The following is a 12,191-nucleotide window of genomic DNA, read 5'->3' on the forward strand; positions in this document are numbered from 1 at the left end:
GTAACATATTTTTCTTCTGTTTTGGAGGCTGGGAAATGAGGTATCAGACTGAAGAATCTTTTGTGCTGTCTTCTAGTTCTGTTTTTTTTTTTCCTCTCTCTATTCCTTCCAAACTTTCTAAATTATTTCTTCAATGTGTTAATACCTGAAGTTACTATCTCAGGATACTGCAAGTATCCCAGTCCTTTGTCTTTCTGAAGAATGAAAGTAAATTGACAGACTTTTACCCATGGGATTTTTGGCTTTTTTTTTTAAAGGTAGACTTTATATCTGAATTATTCAAATTAAAAGCATTATTGCAGGAGGTAGCCTGAATCTAATGGGTTGTAGGTTCTTAGTACAAGCTCTCCTTCTCCTGCCATTAAAATTTTACTAATTTTCTGCTTCATGTCAGTTTCTATGAAAATTTAAGAATTTGTTTTCTCTCATTTAGGGACTCTTGCTGTTTTGATTCCAAAGGAATGTTGCCTATTCTGACAAGTGAAACTAATGTCAAGCAAATTTTCCATAAGTTTTAAATTCTACTTTGTCTTTGTTCTGTACTCTTAAGATAAAAACTGTCAGTTGAAATATGTAGAAAGCTGGAAAAATGGATTTACAGAATGGACATTATTTCTCAAATTGGTTTTTGAAAGTTGTCTTCTTACACTAGAGGTAGCAAGGGCCAGATTACAGTAGTGCATAAAGCCAACCTGTTTCAACAAGCTTCACCTTCCATGTACAAATTTTAAAAGAATGGGTCCTCATGAAAGCATTTCAAATCCAGAGACAAATTTGAAAAAAATTGCTACAACATGTTGACTGATTCCTTGCCAAGTCAGGCACTGAGAACTTTTTCTTGATTGACTTACACAGAAAATTAGAGCAGCATAGGGGAAACATGTAACTTTGTTATTAAAAAACTAAACTTCACAATACTGTTAAATCCCTCTCCCTCTTAAATTTTTGTTTTCTACTTGTAATCCCCCTCTTCTTCTCCCTCATCTTCTATCCCTCCTGCCTTGTCCTTGTTCTCTTTCTTCTAATCATTCTCTGTTATATACTCTGTTGCTCTAATGTATTCATTTTTACTTTTAATGTTGAAACAATGATTTGTTATGGAGAAATAGCTTTCTAAAGATTATATTCAGATATACAGATTCAAAGAAGGATAAAAGTTAAAAATGTTTTTAAAATATGCCTGTCAGCAGTGGAAAGAAAGCTGTTTGTAGCCAGCAGGTGAGCTGGAAAGTACTATAGGGTGTGGTAGAGATAGTAATAAATTAACTGGCAAGCCAAAAACTGTAAAAAAAAAAAAAAAGCTATTTCATAGCATAGAAGCATGACAGCTATGAAAAAAGGAGTGCCCCAGGGAATTCTTTTAGAGTTTGATTTTTTTTAAATATGTTTGACATGAAAAATGTTTTAGTACAAATAAAGCAACTGGTATTAAACTTACATGGAGGGGGGTTGTGGTTTAGAGTTAGTATGAATAATGCATGATATTTAAAGAAAGAACAGCTCTAAAATGTTCCAGGAGGCAGTCCGTGTCGATGGTTAGAATGGTGATTTTTCCCCCTATTTTTGAAGCATCATTAATTCAGCATCGTTTTGTGATTTTTTAAAACTTGATATCTACCAAAGAAATACTATTTGACTTAGATTAGGATATTCTTCCTTCAGATAATTTAGTTTAAATATCAAGAAGATCAGTAGAATTGTTTAAGCATAAAGTGACAGTCATTTACTATAAAAAATAATTTGGCCTAGTTATCTTTTTTAAAAAGCTCATATAGTACTGCAAACCAAAATCAACCTCATGGAAAGAGAAAAACAAGATCAGATATTTTGAACGTTACTCCATAGGAGACCAGCACAATATAATGTTAGTGAATGCATTGTAGCAGCGCTCCATATGCAATCAGAAGCCAATTGTTACTGGACTGTGTACAAGCACACACTGTGCTCAATGGTCTGATGAGGTATTATGGATACGATGCAAAGAGACTGTGTAGATTAGAAGCTAACAATTTGTTAAAAGTGAAAGCAACTTAACATTTACATTGGGCCAGCTGAGTAGCATTTCATGTGGCAAGCAGGATGAGTTCCCAGGAACCAGAGTCACCAGGAAGCTCCAGGTGTTAGTGTCCATACCCCCCCTCCAAAAAAAGTTTTCTTGCTTAACAGTTGACTACCTTTATTACAGAGATTCTTTCTAAGCTGTCTGTTCATTATTACATTCAGCTTTCAGTGTGGAAAGTTCATGCAAAACAACATGATTATTATAAATGTCAAAAATGTGTGGAGGAACAGCCTATTAAAATATAGCCTAGAGATATTACATAACACTGACTTTAAATAAGTAGCTGAAGCCAAAGTGATACTCCATTAAATCACTGATATTGTGAAATTTATCCACACATACTAATTTTTATTTCAGTTACCACTGTCATGATATGTTCCTCCTTACTTTGTTTTGGTTCTTCAGGTTACTGCACGCAGCCTGTGTTCTTAGGTCACAGAAGGTACTTCCGTCTCCCTTCTTAGGAATGACCTGAAGTCAGAAACACATTAAGATACAGCATTCATCTCTGCTGAACCATACTCACTCTTTACCAGGCATTTAGTACAGATATTCCATGTAAAATGCGTGTTTATTTAATCAAAGCATCATTAAAATATGTTTGATAAGTGCTTAGTATGCATGATTCTGTACTAGGATCCACCAGTACATTACCAGAACCAGAGGTTAATCCAGACAGACATGGTTTCTACACTTATGGGGATACCAAACATTTCACAGAATGCTGGAAGGTAAGATTAGCTGTCCTCTCGGCCCTATCATATTGAAGAGGTTGTATTTTTTAATTTTTAAACTTGTTAATAAATAAAGTTTAGAATTATGAGCAGTCAATAGCTTAGAGCCCTTTTTGGACTCTAATACTCTCCCTTGCCTACCAAGCCAAAACTTTTTGTTGTTCTAATATAAAAGCCTTAATACTTTCCCAGTGTACTGAGTGTCAGCCTGGCTTTAAGATATTTTTTTACTCTTAAAAAATGATGTATTACAAGATTCGCAATGGAGTGAACATGCTTGAATTGCACATTTAAGTTTTTTTAACATCACATTCATGTTTTGCCAGTTTGCCTACCAGCTATCTGTTAACAAAAAGTTCCAAGGCAGCACTGCAAGTCTGTGCCCAACTAAGCCTTTTGTTTCTGCAGATGTTTGGGCTTAGAGCAATGTTGTAAAGCTCAGGCAATCCAAGGACCATGTTTGTACTTGTCTGCTGCAATTCCCTGTGCATTGTCTAAACCTGTATGCATTGTTCTTTCCGACAGGTGATAACTACCCCGTACAGTTCATTCCATCAACAATGGCAGCTGCTGCTGCTTCTGGACTCAGCCCTTTACAGCTCCAGGTAAGTGCCAGAAGAAAAAAATGTGGGATATGAGCCAGTACTTTAGTGGAAAACTGCTAACCAGCTGTATGCTAAATAATGGCCTGAATGTTAAATAATTTTTTAAGCGTAGCCCAGAAGGATTAACACCTTATGTGCTTACCATAATGCAAATAGAAGAGAAAACTGCCAGTTTCAATACTTTTAAAGGAAAAAATCACATTATGACTTAATACTATGTATTCTCTATCAGGTGAGTGAATAGTTTTACAATTTCAATGGCTAGTTGTTACTGCATACATATTAGCTTTTTCCTTGTCAGTTTTTCATCTGTGTCTCCACTTACGTCCAGATTAGCTTTTACATATAAAAATTGAAACAAAAATGATGTTGGATATTTTTCCCTTCTCGTAGCTCATAGAATAAGGGGTTGTTATTTTCAAATTACATGATAATTATTTTGTAAATTGTAAATGCATTGCTCCTTAATATGTGTATCCTCACCCTTTCTAGGGTCAAAAGTCAGGGCATGGTGTCTGATAAATTTTGCATTGTTGTTTCTTATTTATAAAGCTAAACTTGGGGGGAAAGTGTTTTGGAAACTGATTGAAAAATCATTTACACCTTATCTTCTTCACAGTAAAGTGAGTTTGGAATAGGAATAGCTGATCATTATACCCTTCTACAACTACCACTTGAATGGGAGGTTGACTGAATATTAATGTATATTTGTATTAATAAAAACAAAAAGCTGAGATCATTAAAATAAGTCAAACATTCAGTATTTGGATATTTAGAGAATATAAGATAATCAACAACTTGACTTCAATATAGTAGAAAGTTTTATTAAAGACAGTTTTTATTCTTAAAATATACTGTAATTATTTTTGAGTTTTCTTAAATAATCTACGAAATAGCATCTGGTGAAGCATTTTTATTTTTGTATTACTAGTCTCTATGTGACTTGAACATAAAAAGTGTACAACTATTGTCCCATGAAAAAAAACATCAATTTGAATGTTTCCAACTGGATCTGCAAATAAAGAATTTCTGCAATAATTTGAGAAATTTTGTCATGAGTCACGATCCAGGAAGTCATAAAGATGTAACCCATTATGGGCTGCCTAGCAGAGCTAGAAATTTCGCCTAAGAAGAGCAGCAACCTCACGTCTCTTGCAAACCTTCACCTTTCACACTACTAACACTGAAACCTACTATAGTTGGTGCAAGTCTAAAAAGAACCCTCACTATTATAAACCTAATATATTTCTTCTCTTCCTATAGCTGTGCTATTGAGTATCTTCTTGATTCAGAGGCAGAAACAAGAAATCAGTGCCACTGTTTGATACTATAACCAAATTTCTGTAAAAGAAAGAAACTGAGTCTTAAACTTTCTACTTTCTATTTTTTGATGTGGTCAATACCCTGGATTTAGAAATATGTATTCTATTTCATGAGTTCTGACAGTATGTTTTGTCTTTTTTTTTTCTGAATATGCTACTAAACAGAAGGGTCATGTCTCCCACCCACAAATTAACCCAAGGCTAAAGGGCCTAAGTGACCGTTTTGGCAGGAATTTGGACACCTTTGAACATGGTGGTGGCCACTCTTACAACCACAAACAGATTGAGGTATGAATGCTTCCATTGGTGCTTCATTGGGTTGGGGACTGGATTGTTCAGTCATACTCTAGGCCTTTTTTTTTTTTTTTTTTTTTTTAAAGGGGCAAACACTCAACCTAAACACTAAACTTAATCTTTCCCTTTTTCTCATTCCTAAGGAGGCTCTTCTTTTGCCCCTCTTCTTTCAGAGAAAAAAGCAAATCCCAAAGCAATGCCCCTGAATTAAGGTTGTTCTTTGCCATATATATTCAGGCAAAAGCTTTACATTATAAGTGTCTTCAAAACCATGTTTCTTCCCTCTTTATATTTTCTTATGCATAGTGTTGTATAGTACTTTTTAAAAAAATACTTAAACATTAAAAAATTATTTGACCATAGAATAACCCTGTAAATTTGATCAAATGTAATTCTGCTTTTATAGATAAAACAGCTGAGGTTTGGAGAGGTTAAGTTATTTAACCAAGGCTATAAAATATTCATTGAGTCAAAGTTATTGCCCAGGATTTCTAATTCTACATACTCAGTTTTCTCAGAATGAAGTAGGGGTGGGTGCCTGGGCCTGGATGATTGCTTTTTCCCAGACAAACCTCTGTAGTATTCTTTTAATATTTCACCTTCCAGTAGAGTCCTTTGTTGTTTTGTTGGGATATTCTTACCACTGAGAGAAGATGGCTTATGGAAACCAAGACCTTTTCTTCTATAGGAACCCAGTCCTCCTCTCTCCAATTTCATGCTTAATTCCTTTTCTGCATCACCCGGGTCCCTCACTGGGACTCTCATATTGGAGAATTTCCAGCTATCTGTTGAATTTTTTAAAAAGTGGATACAGTTTACCTCAAACTGAAACATACTTTAATTCTCTGGGTTAGATATAATAGCAGATTTTATATTTGAACCTAGGATGGGAAACTCAACCAAAAAATGAAAATAATTGCACCTAGCAAGATGTACATTTAGCTTCTGATGGCTCTGCTGGTCTGTATTGCTCAAACCCTGTGTAGTCAATGAAAGGTCCCTTTGATGTTACCTTTTCTGCTGCTTGTGAATCTACCTTTTTGGAAAATGGTAGGGAATGATCACTCCTAAGAAGAAGGAAGAGACAAGACCAAAGACCCCCTTGGAAGTAGCCTAAGGTAGAATTCCAGAGCTTGTTAACTGTCTCCCTCTTTTCTTTTGCTTTGACATAAGAGGTAGACAGGGGGTTTCCACTCAGACATGATTAGACACATACTGTCAGAATATCTCCTGTCTTCTATACAGACAGAGGAAATTTCTAAGGCTTTCTTTTGGCTGTAGAGTGAGTACCACATTTCTAGGCATTCTGAAAATCTATGCCTAGGAGAGCTAAAAAGAGATGACTGGACATTAGGAACAAGTTTACATGTGTGATGGCAATTAGCAAGCTTATCTACTCAGGACAGTCAGCTTGAGAGCTTTTAAATGCCTGGAAGACTGAGAAATTAGGTAGCCTTGGCTCAAACTCAAGGCTTCCTCTCCTGCCGGACTTTTCTGTTTCCTCTCCTGGTGGACTTTTCTTTTCTCCTGTTGGACTTTCCTGTTGGACTTTTCTTTTGGATTTTCTGTTGAGGTGTTGTGTTCTATCCCAACAATCTTTCCTTAGCCAGGTTTCTACCCAGTCTCTTCTTTTGCCTAATTTTTCACTTAGATTGGCTTCTCTCCCACCCCCCACTCCCAACCCCCACACCATCACCGATCCCTGATGTGTCAAATCTGGCTTCTGTTGGGTTTCTGGAAACCATGATGTCATACATATGAGTGTCAGAGCTCTGTAGTGCTGTAGTGATGCTGATCTAGAAGCACAACATATGTCACGTGTCTGTCACTTTAATTAGGCTAAACAGGGAAACCATTAATGCAAGAGCCTTCATAGCTTTGCAGTTTAAATCTGGATGCTTTGATAGTTTCCTCAGTTTTTATTTACTCTTGCTCTGTTCTATTGCTTCCTATTTTTGCACCTTTTTCCTGCATGTCAGGAAACCTTTGATCTGTTTGCTCATGTGGACATTGGTTAGAAAAGATCAACCTTGTTTAAAAGGCAGGTTTCCCAAACTTTCCTAGTATGAGTGTAGCATGTTTATTGGGACATCCATGAATAGCATAGTAGACACCCATATCTAAGGTGCTAGATAGTAACATTTTAAATCTTGAGCAAGGGTAGAGGGATATTTTAATAATATCTTGGTTTATTGTTATTAAAATCTGCTTTCTTTTCTAGCTAGGGTCTTCTCCCCTCCTTTGATAAGCTAAAATGTCACAGTTATGTCAACAAACATGATCATGATAAACTATTGCTACTTAGAAAGCATTACAATGATATTAACTGGTTTTATTTCTAAACAGAGATTCTTAGGAGGGAAAGCTTATAACACATGTACTCCTCCACCCCACTGCATGCATTACTCAGAACTGGTGCTCTCTACTTCATGTTACAGTTAATTTGTCCTTCAAAGGTTGTCATTTCTAAAATTAATGAGCCTGGGTAAATCTTAACAACATTTGGTATATATTAAGTATACCCTGAAATTTTATCAAGTAGAGAAAAGTTATTTAAAATTGAAAGACTCTCCTTATATTAGCATATGCCATTATTTTCTTTCTTTAAAATAAGGAAGATTCTGTAAAGACCATTTTTTAAAATACTACTGTGCTGATCTAAGGCTTGGTTTTCTCTGCCTCAGGGGCACAATATTAGGAGAAAGAAGGCCAAAGAGTGCTATTTTTAGTTGAACAGTTCAGCAGATGCAGGCACGAATACTCATATATCTGAAGGTTGAGGGGTTTGAACCATTAATTTTGATAATGTATTTAACCCTGGGAACAATCAGAAACTGTAACTCTAAGGTTACAATGCTTTTGACCTTTAGAGAACAGAGGGCACTTGCTACAGTAAACAATATATTATATTGCTGCTTATTCCAATTCTCTCACCCGTATAAATTTCAGGACCAGTTGCCATTTGCTTTCTTCAGCTATGTTAGCATTGGTCCTTAAGTAAGTCAAAAAGAATGTTAAGGAAAGGGAACCAGTATAATGAGGCAGTCATGTAAATTTAGCCTTTAAATAACGATGATGTTAGATTGTTTCTGAAGAAATATTGTCGTGGGAACTAAGCTCTGGATGACTTTTTTTAATGAAAAAGGGGCTTCAGTGTATTTATTCATTTTATATGGTTACTTTCAATATGATAGACCCTTAATTTTGTTTTGTTTTGTTTTGTTTATAATGGGGAGTAGTGTTGCCTCATAGTTGTAGCTTATATTAAACAAAATCTGGTACCATATGCAAAGTGATCCACCTGTCTCATGCCTTCTTATTAAATGATGCATGCTTCTCTTTAGCAAATACAGCAGTTAGATATCACACAGCTTAAGAATTTCTAATTAAAATATCTCCATGTGTCAGCATATTGGTAATGTATTATTTTAATCCATTTATTTTGTTTATGAAACAGTGACATATGTTTAGATTGTGAAATATATGAGCCTTAAAAATCACTTTATTGAAGAAAATTAATTCCTACAATACTGTCTCGGTAATGTGTTCACTCACATTACCCAGTCAGTCACTGGCGGCACTGCCAGTCTTAATGTTGGGTAGACATTAAGACTTACCAGTTACATTCACATAACAGTCTTGGAAAGAAGCATATCAGTTCTTTTTCTTAGCATCAAATAATAGGGTTATTCTTTTCTTACTATTTTTTCTTACTTATTAATTCAAACCTGTCCCCCCCAAAACACTTTTGTTGCCTTTTTAAAAAAATACAATGAAGGATGGGGCTGAGTATATGTATAAGGGATTCTGAAAGACCAGTCAAAATTAAAGCAAGCTAGTTACCTTTTCAAAGTTAGACATAGTAATTTGTTTGTCAGCAGGAAGATGTTTGGGTCAGCCCTGAGATAAAGCGACTGTCAGCAGTTATTCCTCCAAGACAAGTAATTTCACTCAATGTATTACTGACAGATTGCTCACTTCTCTGAATCACCAGAAAAAACAAACTTAATATTGTTACAGGCAGAGTTTCTGTCTTCATTAGCTTCAGAGAATGATTTTTATCTAGCATTCAAAGTTCACCAAGCTTTAGTTGGAACATATTTTAACAGACTAGTTCTTATAATGATAGTATGGATAGTAGCCTAAATGAAAGAATTGTATATGAAAATTAAAAAATGTCAATATAAATACAATTTTCACTGTTATTTGATGGGTCTCTTTAGGGGAGATTTGAGGAAAGGAATATAGTTAGACTCTTGAAGCACTAAGAAAACCTATCAACCATAAGTTATTCTTAAATGAAACTACTGAAGTCTTGCCAAGTTTGCAAAGATGGAGGAGAACAATTGAAGTTTTTGCAAAAGTGAATACAAGCACATATTTTATTTAAATGATATTGTCAATTTTTGTGCTACAAATGGAAAGTAAAGAAGTGCCCATCAGCATTGAGAATGCTGTATTTCTATTTCAGTTGCAGCCTGAGTCTTTATGATGTTGTATTTAGAGGCTCTGCACTGTCTGTTGTACCCTGTCTTCTTATTTGCAATTGTAAAGATGCCTCAGTGCCGTGGGGGAATGGGAGGGTGACGGAGTTAGCTTTGCTGCGCAGTCTTGGAAAGTTGCGATTTCTAATAGAGAAGAGTGTTGAATAAATAGTTGATTAGGGTGACCTATTACTGGCTACCCAATGGAGAAAGAGGAATGAACTGATTCAAAGCTTGTTTTGAGGATGCCAACCATAGGGCTCTGTTTTGAAGAGAATGCATGCTTTTCTCTTAATCAGCCTTCACTCACCCTTCTGACTCTTTTCTTGATTTTTAAGAGTGTGGTGGAATTTGGGAGGACCGTTACAGCTAGGCTTAGATGAGCTGTAGGCTAATGGAATAAACTCCATTTATGGAATTAGAACTTTGGATTAGAGTTTCCACTATAACTTTCTTGCTCTGTTGTCTTGCACTGTTACAAAATACCTCCATTTGCAGTTTTTTTCATTGTAAAATGAGCATAATATACATTCTCAGGGTTCTTATAAATGATAAATGCATTAATAAAGCATGTATTGGATTTCCATAAATGTCCCCTGAACCATCATCAGAATAGGTAAAACTTTTCAGTAACCTCAGTAAGCAGTCAATTCTACTCTAGATTTATTGTCTAAAGTACTTCTGATGGGTGGGTCTAACCTACTAGAGTGTAAGTTAATTAATTCAGGGATTTTTTTGTCTCTTTTGTTTACTGTGGAATCCTTGGCATTGCCTGGCACAGTATTTGGCAAAATGGATGAATTAATGCATTTCATCTTTGGTGGACATCTGGGACCCAAGCTTCTTTGAAAACATTTTTTTTTTTCCAGAAAATATTTGGTTGAGTGCTCTGTCTATAAGAAACACTCTTTTGTGTCAACAACTTTTCTAGATAGGCTTCTTAAGAAAAAGTGCAGCTATCAAGTGAATTCTAATGGAGGCTAAAGAAATATAGTAGATTAGGGAAGGATGCCAAATATAAAGGCAATTCCTAATGCTTAGAAATCTAGTTTGCCATTGTAGTCAGTGAAGCAGAAGTTTATACCCACCCTCAAATTAAAACATTGGATAAACTGATCTTTCTTTTGGAAATTTGCTCTTTATTTGGTTTTAAAGTAATACCTAAAAGTTCAGAGAGTTGGCTCTTCTCACATAAGCTCTGTTAATCACTGTGTTTAAGTTATTTGATTGGTGGGATAGTCAGCTATACTCAAAACCAATGTAGTCCTCTATCTCTCCTGATACAAGATTTTTGTCAACAGTCATTTAGCTCTAGCCCCACTGATTAATCCACTCAATAGGCAGCTTCCAGTGTGTGAACACATGTAATTACATTTACATAGATTTCTTATAAGATGTGATGATTTCTAAAATAATGACAGGTATTTTTATTCCTGTTTTACCAAACTGAAGTTTTAAACTATTTTTGGTTGATATTATGTATCATATGTCTGCATGTATGTATATGTTGTAATGAGCTATGTTGGAATTCTGAGAGATGATGTGATTAAGGATACATTAGAAAGTTTGAAAGCAAAACATTCTAGCATTTTAGAAAATGCTTCAGTTCTGTTTCCAACCATGGAATAAGTCATGATATTCAACATTTAGGAAATTTATATCAGAAAAATATATGATAAAATATTTGACCTTCCAGGTAACAGAATAGGCAGAACAAGAGAAAGACATTTTTTATAATATTTTAATTAAAAGAGATTGAGAAGCTACAGTTGGATGGTTTCTCCTCACTTCTGACCACTAGAGCTGGCACATAGTTATTACTGCTCTGCCAGTTCCTCTTTTCTGTTTTATCTGTAGAAGAGTTCATATGCTACAGGTAAACTCAGGGAAAATTTATAGTGATTTAAACTCAATGTACTGATTTGAAAACATCTTGCTTTATTTTAGCTGTTCTAGATTATAAAGATTAGGATAATAACTGGATTCTCTTTTGTATCTTCCCAAGCTTAAATGGCATTAATAAAGGATTCTTTTCTCAATTATATGTAAATAAACAAGCACTAAATATGTATCAGGTGCTATGTGGGTACTATGTGGATTTTAAAAAATCATTATATATGTTCCTATCTTTCATTCTTCTCTTATAATTGGTGACAGCAATAGAGTCATCTTGAGTCAAATTGAGAGGAACTAATTTAACGCTTTCCCTCCAGTTTTCTAAACATGAATTATTTGATACTGATATTCATTCAATGCATATTTAACCAAGTATTTGCATTTCCATTTAATGGACTAAGAAATGGAACCAAGTTAGAGCCAAATAAATTTCCTAAGGCCTCTCTCTTCATATTCATTTGGAGAAGCAAAGATTTAAACTAGAATTCTTAATTTCCGATAAACTGCATTGAGTTCATTTCTCACTGTGTGTTTCTCTTATAGCACCAGCTACCATACCTGTAACCAACAGGGTACAGGTTGATGTTACAATGTCTATATTAATCTAGACCATAATCCTTGATGCCTTGTCAGCAATTCCCCTAGAGCTATTGACCTTGAATGGTATGAACTAAAACAAAAGTAAATAAGTGACAGATATGTATGAAAAATTTATTGCTTCAAATATATCCATGTATTTGACTATCTCAAACTATACAAAGTGCAAGCATACAGTGCTCATTTGAAGCCAGTTT

At 35.0% G+C, this 12,191-nt stretch overlaps 1 protein-coding gene across 6 annotated transcripts in view; it reads left to right on the forward strand.

Annotated features, from left to right (window-relative positions):
- The first annotated feature begins 3,319 nt into the window (after window positions 1-3,319).
- Window positions 3,320-12,191, forward strand: part of SOX6 (SRY-box transcription factor 6) — a 124,755-nt gene continuing 115,883 nt past the window's right edge. For 4 of the 6 annotated variants that reach the window (XM_058446226.1, XM_058446229.1, XM_058446228.1 and 1 more), the window contains exons 1-2: window positions 3,325-3,401; window positions 4,889-5,011. In XM_058446226.1, the coding sequence (XP_058302209.1) occupies window positions 3,357-3,401; window positions 4,889-5,011 (168 nt within the window). In that variant the 5' untranslated portion in view covers window positions 3,325-3,356. Of the gene's footprint in view, window positions 3,402-4,888; window positions 5,012-12,191 lie in introns of all 6 variants that reach the window. The other 2 variants (XM_058446230.1, XM_032166531.2) reach the window with 2 other exon arrangements.

This window comes from Hylobates moloch, unplaced genomic scaffold (assembly GCF_009828535.3).
Source record: "Hylobates moloch isolate HMO894 unplaced genomic scaffold, HMol_V3 SCAFFOLD_11, whole genome shotgun sequence".
Classification (NCBI taxonomy): Eukaryota; Metazoa; Chordata; class Mammalia; order Primates; family Hylobatidae; genus Hylobates; species Hylobates moloch.